Source organism: Corvus moneduloides, chromosome 5 (assembly GCF_009650955.1).
Source record: "Corvus moneduloides isolate bCorMon1 chromosome 5, bCorMon1.pri, whole genome shotgun sequence".
Taxonomy (NCBI): Eukaryota; Metazoa; Chordata; class Aves; order Passeriformes; family Corvidae; genus Corvus; species Corvus moneduloides.
Window position 1 is genome coordinate 43,644,806 of NC_045480.1, and position 10,957 is coordinate 43,655,762.

Here is a 10,957-nt window from a genome sequence, read left to right on the forward strand (position 1 = left end):
TGACCAAAAAATCAAATGGATATTTTATCTAACTAAACATAAGGACAACATGAAGCTAGAAGGAACCACACCTCTTATGAGGATGTGAATGGATATTTGAATTGGGGACTGGAACTTGGCAGAAAAACGTGTGTACTTCTGGGGAGTTCCTTTTACAGCCCAGTAGCAGAGGATGATTAGGATGTTGGTGTTCTGTATCTGTCACTTCTCTGGCCAGTCAGATTGGCAGCAAGGGATTGAAAGCTTCAAGAGTGGCTTTTGTCTTTTTCATCAATAGGCTTGCTAATTTCTTTTAGACTATGGGAGAAAGAGGTTGAAAAGGTACTATAAAGGGAAGCACTTACCTTCTTACAGATCCCTCATTAGATGATATGTAGCACCTTTAATTATCAATGTAAACAAACTTTTGACCACAGTATGCACTCTGCTTGAAATAATCTTGATGAGCCATCAGAAATGGTAGATCAATATGCCTTGAAATCCTTTTAAAAGTATCAGAAAGGAACACAACTTTCTCCTGCAAGCTGTAGCTATAATTGTTTCGCTTAATAAGTTAATATGAGAACATGAGCACCACTCTACTTTTTAGGTTATTGTTCATCTGCACGTCAGATACCCTTTGATCTTTAAGGCTTAGTTGGATGTCGTTAAACATCTGAAAGTAAAATCTTTCTTTTGCTTATGTCACTAGTGGTGTTAGGTTAGGTATATGTGGGGAAGAGAAAGAAATAACTAAGGTAGTTCGCTCTCAGTAAATGTGTAATTCTAATAATGTTTCAACTGCGTAGGATGTAAAATTTACCAGGTTTTGCTGATTGCTGCCTCAGTGACTTCTATATGTAACAATGGTGAGAAGTGGGGTCTTGACTTAGTAGATGAATGTTAGGTACATGGATTCCAAAGCATAAGCAAGTAGACAGGTTCAGATATTTTCTATACTGTCACTAAAGTGTTCTGTTACATGCTTAGCTTTAGTAGACAGAAGGAATAGAAGAGTGTGTATGTTAAGAAAAAGACTTGTGAAACTTAAAATGTTATTCTGCTGTAGCTTTGAGTAAGGCTGTTGGTTTTGTAGATGCTCTAAAAGAGTATTTTTAGTTGTAGGAAGCATCAGAGAGGCTGTTGCCTGGCTGATGGGTTAAACATGCCCTTTACTTAGAGATGCAGAGATCATCACAATATCATTGCTAAGAGGGAGAAAAAACATCCAAAATCACCACTTGTTTTCTTGAGTGTTTGTTTGTATGTGCTGTGTGTGAATAGTTATCATACACTTGTTGATCAGGAATTTAGAGAAGGTCAACAAATGACAGTGGATTTCAGAAACAATGCTGAGGGATAAATTTAGAAATGCTTCTTAGCTATTTCAGTATTATTTGTATGAATCTCATGTGTTAAGGATCTGAACTGTTATCCCTTCTCTTTTTCAGTGGTTGGAGCAGCACCCAGGAAATCAGTGGCATTTATGTGCTGACCATGTTAAATGTCTTCTCTGTTTGGGTGGGATGAGGCTGGAGGGACCAAAACACAATCACTTAACTTTCCAGGCTCTTTTGGTTTTAGATTGTCCTCTAAGCAGGTTGCATGTTCTTAAGACAAATTCTGTGGTGTGTGGTTAGGGAGACTGGCAGCTCTAGCTGCCATCATGATGACTTAATTTTACGTAAAGTATGGTAAACTGGCAGCCTGTGTTGGCATGCAGAGATGTGAGGGGTAGCAGTGCTGAACTTCTCTTAGAGGAACTACTAAAATAAGAGAATTACAGTTTACTGGTAGATAGGAAGCAATTTTTACATGGTAATACTATTTTTGCCATAGGAGCTGAAGAGTAAGAAAAATAGGTACATCACAACTATGGTGAGTACGTGGTTTCAAGGAACTTTAAAGATGGGGAAATAACCTTTATTTTTGCTAGAGCAATGTCTGTTCTCTGGAGATGAACTTCATTCTTTTCTCCTTTTTGAAAATGTTGTTATAAAACATACACGCTTACCTGTTTTATCTTACAAAACTTTTATGAATTAACAAATGTAGCCTGAAATAAATCCTGAGTAATAATGACTCCTTCTATTTGTTCCTGTTTAAAAACTATCTAAATAGATTTTTTTTAAGTAGCTAAAGGACAAACATAGGTTCGTTTGTCATCTGTTCTGTGTATAGTGTACCATAACTAAGAATCTAATCCAGGGGTATATTTCTCAGTTACCTGAAATTTCAGACATTTAGTGGGTATTACAGTGGCTATATAAACGCATTTTTGACTTGATGGAATCCTCATTTAGATCTAATGAAATTTGATGGAGCTATCTATTGAGTAGATTTTCTAGATGAATCTAAATTAATTTATACCTTGCAAAATCAAATTCTGTAATGCCCTTCTGTTTTTTGTCCCATCATCTGAACTAACAAAATTTGTCTGATCTTTATGGACAACCCATATTAATATCTGTATCAACCCTGTGGTCAAAACCAGGATATTTTGCGTGGAATATCTCTAAGCAGTAAAATTCAATGTTGCTGCAAATATGGATTAGTCTTAATTCTGACAACTGATAAAGCAAGTGATGTCATGATCATTAAAGTCTGTGGATCTTGTCCTTTAAAAAAAAAAACAAGCCTAAGTTGGTACTAGTTCTTAAACTGATATGAGATTTATCAAATTACTCAGCAGGAGTCAGTTTGAATTATTTCACAGTAATGATCTACCTCTACTTTGCCTTTTGACTGTTTGTAAGTAGATTTGGATGGAACTTAAATACTTAAAAAATGCCTATTCTGAGAATAAGATTTTGTTCACTGTCACATTACTAGTTATGAAGGTCCTCAGTGTTTTGGGGTTTTTTTTGCAGATGATTCAGCTCTAGAAGAAAGATTTGTCTTCACAAATTCCTTTGAAAGCACAATGGACGCATTTTAGTGTTCTACAGAAGTCATCTAGGAACAAGAACATTGGACTTTGAGGAAGAACAGAGTTCAGAGAGCCCGGAAATCGGTCACTAACAAACACACTTTGGCCATACAGGTTGGAAATGAATACCATTGAGACAGCAAAGCTTGAAGAGCATATGGAGGGTCAACCAAATGACACTTCTACTGGCTACTCGCGACCTACTCTCTCAGTCAGTGAAGAGAACAAAAATGGCACTAGCAAACCAAAGGGTTTGTCTAATGGCTTGCGAAAAACAGCAAAGAAGTATCCTGATTACATCCAGATTGCTATGCCTGCTGAATCTAGGAACAAATTTCCTCTGGAATGGTGGAAAACAGGCATTGCCTTTGTCTATGCTCTCTTCAACTTGATTTTAACAACTGTCATGATCACTGTGGTCCATGAGAGAGTACCTCCAAAGGAGCTAAGCCCTCCCTTACCTGACAAATTTTTTGATTACATTGATCGTGTGAAATGGGCTTTTTCTGTATCAGAAATAAATGGAATGATACTACTTGGATTATGGATATTCCAGTGGTTGTTTCTTAGATACAAGTAAGTTAGCAGTATTTTCTTTTCTCTGCTGTATATTTTTATTGCTCACTTTGGAGACAAGAAACTGCACAGTTCTGGGCCCCTCCATTTAGGAAGGACGTTGAGATGCTTTAGCGTGTCCAGAGGAGGGCAACAAGGTTGGTGAGGGGCTTGGAACACAAGCCCTGTGAGGAGAGATTGAGGGAACTAGGGTTGTTTAGCCTGGAGAAAAGGAGACTTAGAGGTGACCTTATCACTCTCTACAACTTCCTGAAAGGGGATTGTAGACAGGTGGGGGTTGGTCTCTTCCACCAGGCAGCAGCTGACTGAACAAGAGCACACTGTCTCAAGCTGAGTCAAGGAAGGTATAGGTTGGATATTAGGAAAAAGTTTTTCATGGAAAGAAGAATAAAGTACTGGAATGGTCTGCCCAGGGAGGGTGGTAAAAGGTTTAAAGAAAGATTAGACATAGCACTTGGTACCATGGTCTAGTTGACATGTTAGGGCATGGTTTGGACTCGATCTTGGAGGTCTCGTCCAACCTCATTATTCTGTGATTCTGTACAGTAAAATCTATAACAATGTTGTAGAATAGGGCTGGCAGGAAAATAACAAAGGGATGGCTTGTTTACAAAACGTTCTAGTGTCTATGACAGATATGGAAATACAGGTTTTCTGATGATTGAATAATGTTTTTTAATTCTGGATTTCTGACACCTATGTTGTACTAGTCAACTTTATTCTGAAATTGGGCCTTTCAAAGCTTGTTTACTGATGTGGAGGTGTTTAAACTGAGGAAATTGTGATGATGTAAGAATCTCTTCCAAATTTGAGGAAGAACCCACTGTCCTCTACGGCTAAATAGAGTTTTCTCCTGTGTCTTCATTTGCTTAAACTATGTATATTTAAGTCAAGAATGTGGTTATAGTATGGTACTAAAAAGAGAAGGTCATTGAGTTGAGGAAAACTGCCTGACTGCACCTGTAAGTTAGATTGAGGCCATGTTAAATTGGTGGTAGCTTTGCACTATAAGGAGCTAACAAGACTAAAAGCTGACGAAGGACTTTTTAGTATTGATTCAGAGAAGTGTATGGTGAAGAGCTGGGGTGGAGCTGCTCTTTCATTCTAAGGATTTAGCTACCTAGTGAAGCTAGAGCTCCATAAAAGTTAAATATCCTGCATGTAAACTTTGTACTCAATCATTTTCCCCCTTTCCTTACTTTCAGATCAATAGTGGGACGCAGGTTCTTTTTTATAATAGGAACTTTGTATCTGTACCGCTGTATTACCATGTACGTTACCACCTTACCTGTGCCTGGAATGCATTTTCAGTGTGCGCCTAAGGTAAGAGCCTTTGCCTCTTGCATCTTGCCCTAGTCTCTGCATCAGTCCTGATGGCTCCTTAGAACAAATTGAAGGTAGTGTTTCAGGTATTACTTAATAACACAAATTACTTTCAGTTGATGTCTTCAGAAACATAGATAGTGATAAACCAAAACTTGTGTGATACGGAAAGAGCCTCAAGTTGTTGATGCAGTTGAGTGCTCCCTTGCAGAACATCTTAGGTTGAAATAGTGCTGCTACTAAATCAATCAACTTGCTTCTGAGGCTCAAGCTAATCACTCTTAATACTGCATCAGTATTTTTTCTTATATGGTGGGATACCCAAGGTCAATATTGTAATTTATAGGCTGATATACAAGCTTATGTTGCTGTATCCCTTTAGAAACCCAAACTGTCATGTGCTTTGTTGAGTTTCTATTTGGTCAAGAGCTATCACGATACCTGAAGTCAGCTACCTGTCTCTGCTTCCAACCTGCAAAATGTGTAGGAATGTGACTTAAACGAGTTCAGCTGTGTAAATGAACTGATACGTATAGAAACATGGATGTGCTAATAGTGTTACAAAAATATTTTAAACATTTAATGACACTGGAGTTAAGTGGTGACATAAAAGAGTTGTTACTCCCACTTTCGATTACTAATAAAAAGTCGTAGACTTGAAATTCCTTGGAACAAACTATCATGTTGGCTGTACTGAAAAAAAGTATTGCCAGTTTAGTGGGAGGATAAATTTGTCACCTCTTTGATAGGATTTCTAGTCTTGAATTCCAGCAACATGGCTGTTGTCTACTACTTTGAGACAACTTAGGGATATAGTGGATGAATTACTTCTTATGAATCAGTGTCTATTTGAAAATGCTTTATTTAATGGTCACTACTGTAAAGATTTTATGGTTTTCTTCTAATAGCTTGGGGAATGACTATGTAGTAGACTGTGTATTGAGGAGTGAGAAGAGGTAATCAAACGAAAATGCAAATGTCTCTGCTGAAAGTTCATTTTGCTAGCATTAAACCAGGATGAATTACTTGAACTGTGGAAAGATACTTGATGATAATTCTTCTGGATTACTTTTGTCACATGAATATTTTTCTGATTATGGAAAACACAGTCATCTGTTTTTCTTGTGGTTTTTTTCCTAGAGTTAATTTTTAACAGCTAGGTAAAACTGAGTGTTTGCCTACTATCTGTGAGAAATAAAGAGCTGGTCCTAATGCATGCTTTAAAAATGTACATCCTCCAAATACGAGTATGTCCTGAGTTTGTAACTAAATCTCAGATGAAGTGAGTTTGAAGTTTTTACTCATTAGAAACACTGGTCAGCTCTGAACAGAGTAACAGAATTGGTATCCACGGTTGTACTGGTTTTGAATTGGTTTCATACATTCTGTCAACTGCTGTCATGAGAGATCTGACCTTACAGATTTTTAATTTTTAACTTTTCAGTATATTCTGCTTCTCATTCTCATACAATGCATATTTTAGAATAACCTGGGAAAACATAGACAGAATGCTAGTGTTACCAAACTGATCTTTATCGCCTGTCAATTTTGAAATGCATGCTTATTTGTTTAAGAATATGTGGAAGAAGGCCAGTGAAAATGAAAATAATTTGTCCTTTTTATCCCTGTCTTCCTGACTCTACATGTGTTTGGGCAAGAAGTGTACTTGAGTCACTTATGGTGTATCTTAAAATTTATATTTCTTTCTGGTGTTCTAGTTGAATGGAGACTCTCAGGCAAAGGTTCAGAGAATCCTGCGACTGATTTCTGGTGGTGGTCTATCCATAACTGGATCACACATCCTGTGTGGAGACTTCCTGTTTAGTGGACACACTGTAGTACTAACGCTGGTCTATCTGTTCATCAAAGAGTGTAAGTGGTTCTATTTCAATGCACTTCCTTGTTCATATTTGTTGTACTGGGAAAACAAATGACAAAAGTACATGTAAAACTACTGCCCTCCAAAAGTTATTTATCAACTTGTACACAGACTGTATTTATATGGGTTTGAAACACAAATTGAGTGGAAATGGAACCATGGCTGTAGTAAAATCATAAAATGGTTAAGGTTTGAAGGGGCCACTGTAGGTTATCTAGCCCAACCTTTCTGCTCAAGCAGAGTTCCCTAGAGCACATTGCACAGGATTTTGTCCAGACAGTTCTTGAGTGTTTCCAGTGGGGGAGACTTCACAGCCTCTCTGGGCAGTCTGTTCCAGTGCATGGTCACCTGCACAGTAAACAGGTTCTTCCCCACAGTTAGGTAGAACTTCCTGTGCATTGTTTCCTGCCTGATGCTTCTTGTCCTATTGCTTGGCACCACTGAGAAGAGCCTGGTTCTGTCATCTTGGCACACTTCCTTCAGATACTTAGAGATACTGATGAGGTCCCCTCTCACGCTTCTGCAGGCTAAACAGGCCTATTTTCTTCAGTCATTCCTCATAAGAGAGGTGCTCCAGTTTCCTAATCATCCTCTTAGCCCTCCAATGGACTTGTTCCACATCTGTCTTGTACTAGGGAGCCTGGAACTCCAGATGTGGCCTCACCAGGGCTGAGCAGAGGATCAGGACCACCTCCTTCAACCTGCTGGCAATGATCTTACTAATACACCCCAGGATGCTCTGCCCTTCTTGGCCATGAGGGCACTGCTCATGGACAGCTTGGCCACCAGGACCCCCAGGACCCTCTCAGCAGAGCTGCTTTCCAGCAGGTTGGCTCCCACACTGTACTGGTGCACCAGGTTCTTCCTTTCTAGGTGCAGGACCCTGAACTTGCCCTTGCTGAGTTTCAAAAAGTTCTGCTCTGCCCATCTCTTCAGTGTCTGAGATCTTCTGAAGGGCAGCACAGCACCGCTCCTCTGAGCTTTGTATCCTCAGCAGACTTGCTGAGGGTGCACTCTATCCCTTCAACTAAGTTGTTGATGAGTAATTTAATACTGGGTGCAGTATGAACCTTTGGGTTGAACTAGACTCTGTGCCACTGATTAAAAACCCTCCAAGCCCTGCCATTCAGCCAGTTCTCAGTCCACCTCACTAGTTGTCCAGCTTTGCTTGTGAGGACATCATGGGAGACAGTGTCAAAGCCTTTCTGAAGTTCACATAGACAACATGCAGTTCTCTCCTGTTATTTAATCAGCCAGTTGTCCAGATTTTGAAGGCAATCAGGCTGGTTAAGCATGATTTCTCTATGGTGACTCCATACTAACTACTCCTGATCACCTTGTCTTCTACATGCTAAGTGGTGGCCTCAAGGATGAGCTGTTCCATCACCTTCTCAGGGATTGTGGGTAAGGCTGACTAAAAGTGCTGTGGGCTTTAATTAAGGGCTTAATGTGGGTAAACCTGTCATCTCTATCTAAGTGTTTATTGGTTGATTAAACAAGATAGCTTTTCATCGTTTGTTGACAGGTTATTCAAATTTTGGATAAAACATACTGTAGTTAATTATGCACACTAGCTCTGTGAGGGTTAGCTGCAGGGGACTGTAGGGAATTTTGTGGCTTGAACACAGCATCATTGCACAGTTACACTGCATCAAAAAGCAAAGTTACTTTTCTCAGGTGTACTGTACACTAGTTACTGCAAGCAATGAATAGTTAATTCATGCTCTTTGGATGTCTTGTGCTTGAGTCTTCTTCTTAATGCTTCTTGTAGTTGATAAGAATTTGGCAGGCATGCAGAAGATGCAGTTATGGTTTCCCCCTTTGCTTTACATTGCTCTGGGGCATGGGAGGAAAAAATCTTCTGTGCTGTACCCAGAGTATCTCTTAAAGTGTTAGAGAACTGAGGACTGACTTCTAAATCTAACACATGGTAAGCAGTGCTTCTATCCTGGGAGCTTGGCTGCTCATGAATATGTAGTGGGGAGTTCCCTTTTCAGTTCACATGTTTGGAGTTGGAATCTTCCCTCCTACTGTTGTGTCCCAAACTATGCAAATGCTAGTTTGGCTGATGGGAATGTGTAATTTGCACTGAAACAAAAATAAGACTAACCAGCATTAGTTGGATGCCTTCCTTTTATTAAAATGCTGAGGGAACAAGGTGCTGCAGTGCTTCATTCTGCCTTAAACAAAAAACGTAATATGAAAGGGCCTCTTGAATATGATAGACTCCAAATCTGTAGATTTGAGATGTTCTTTGAACAGGGATTTAAGATGCTGATTATAGTCTGATGATTCTTAGACCTAGGTCTTTGCTGTGAATTGAATGCTACTGGGGGAATGGCATTTGTAACTCATCAAAATTACCAGAGCAATATCAGGAAAATAGCCTAATAATAGTTATTGTTTGCCTTGTTTTGTCTGTTACATTGCATTTTAATGGTATTCACATACTCAATTGTACCAGGAAAGATGAAGACAACGCAGTATTCTCTGGGCTAGTTTTACTCCTGTGTTTTATACTACAAGGGATTGGGAAAATTGCATCATACAATTTTTTGTAATGAGCCCTTTGACTGCTGCCCAGTTGTTAGGCATGTATTTCAGTGAAGTTGTGAACATTTCAGTGCTCCATAAGTGAGAAATGCATAGCTTTGTTTTTTGCCTCCCATATAATTATCAAAATGTTATCTGAACCAAGACGTAAGCCCTATAATTGCTCTGAATTAGAGGCTGCTTTTTTGCTCTTTCGATAACTGTCTTTGGTATAAGATGCATTCTGGGATTTTTATGTCTGGCTTAGGGGAGTTTTTGCTCTGTTCCTCCTTTAATACTCTGCCATTTTTTCACTTACTCCTCTGCACTCCACCTTTTTCACCAGAACAGTTATGCATATTTTTAGTATTTTTAGCCTTGGTATGTCTGTCTTGCTCAGTGCTGTTTTCATCAGCTTCTTGAGATTACTTGGCTTCTTATTTTAAAAAAAAGATCTCCACCTACTGATTTTTTTTATCTGCAGTGTTTTGGGGAGAGTTAAGATAATTTATTGTTTTGACACTTTCACCAAAAAGTGGTCCTACAGTTACTATTTTGCCCAGGCCTCTGAGAGCCTACTGGGCAGGCTTGTTGAGATCAGTAACTTTTCTGCTGGTATTGTGTGGAAGTAAAGGCTGGCCATTGCCCGACAAGGCAAGAGGTGCCAAAACCTCCCACTGTGAGTGAAATGAAGCCAGTTAGCCTGTCAGAAGTTATGAATGGTCATTGTGACACTCAAGGCATTTTTCAGTGGGAAAGAAATACAGGAGAACTTTTCCACTGAAGTGGCTTAAATGCATTTTGAATAGCTTCACTCCCATTTGTTAAATCTTTCATTAAAGGATATAAATTCACATACTGTTCTTTTCTGTACAGTGTATTTTGTTTCACAGATCTGAGGCTTCATGCAAATTAGTTAAAGCTTAAGAATTAAAATGAGTGTCTTTTTCTGTTGAATCTGTCATCTCTGCTCAGGTTGTATCAATTCTAGACACTTGAATTCAATCGAGTATAGGCTGTAAAAAGAAAAGATTAAATACACTTTTGTTATTTAACTTGGGTGTATGTTTTGCCTCAATTCTGTCTCTTCCTCTGCACCCCAAATCCTAGCAACTATTTAACTGGAGAACTTAATTTGACTAGAAAATGGGTGGCTGTGTTTTCTTACTAACTCATCTTGCGTTCTGTTTAAAAAGTAAGAACACTTCAGTAAGGTTGCATCATTTATTAGTCTTGTTTTCTGTGTCAAAGCAGGGGGTTTATACCAGCATGATATGAATTATGCTTTCAAATTTAGTAACCTTAAATTAATTTTTTTCTCCTTCCTTTTGTGAATTGCTATAATAATATAGATGGCTTTTTGCTGTGTTTTTTCCGCATCACCTCCCTGTTTCACAGATTCACCACGTCATTTTTGGTGGTATCACTTAATTTGCTGGCTAATGAGTGCTGCTGGCATCATTTGTATCCTGGTTGCTCATGAACACTATACCGTAGATGTCATCATTGCCTACTATATCACCACGCGGCTCTTCTGGTGGTACCACTCAATGGCTAATGAAAAGGTGAGTTGCAAATACCTTCAGAATCAATGTATAGCCTGCATTTGTTAAAGCTTAAACTTAGTTCTTAATTTCAGCGTAAAAATAGAGGTTCCATATTGAAGTTTAAACAGAATGGGCAAGGAGTTTCACTTCATTGTTATTTGTAAATAATATTAATTTGTCTTAATATTTTTT

At 38.7% G+C, this 10,957-nt stretch overlaps 1 protein-coding gene across 2 annotated transcripts in view; it reads left to right on the forward strand.

Moving 5' to 3' along the window:
• The window catches only part of SGMS2 (sphingomyelin synthase 2), a 41,068-nt gene that overhangs the window by 18,640 nt on the left and 11,471 nt on the right, over positions 1-10,957 (forward strand). For both annotated transcript variants that reach the window (XM_032109178.1, XM_032109179.1), the window contains exons 2-5: positions 2,850-3,484; positions 4,690-4,807; positions 6,526-6,679; positions 10,617-10,783. In XM_032109178.1, the coding sequence (XP_031965069.1) occupies positions 3,030-3,484; positions 4,690-4,807; positions 6,526-6,679; positions 10,617-10,783 (894 nt within the window). In that variant the 5' untranslated portion in view covers positions 2,850-3,029. The remainder of the gene's footprint in view (positions 1-2,849; positions 3,485-4,689; positions 4,808-6,525; positions 6,680-10,616; positions 10,784-10,957) is intronic.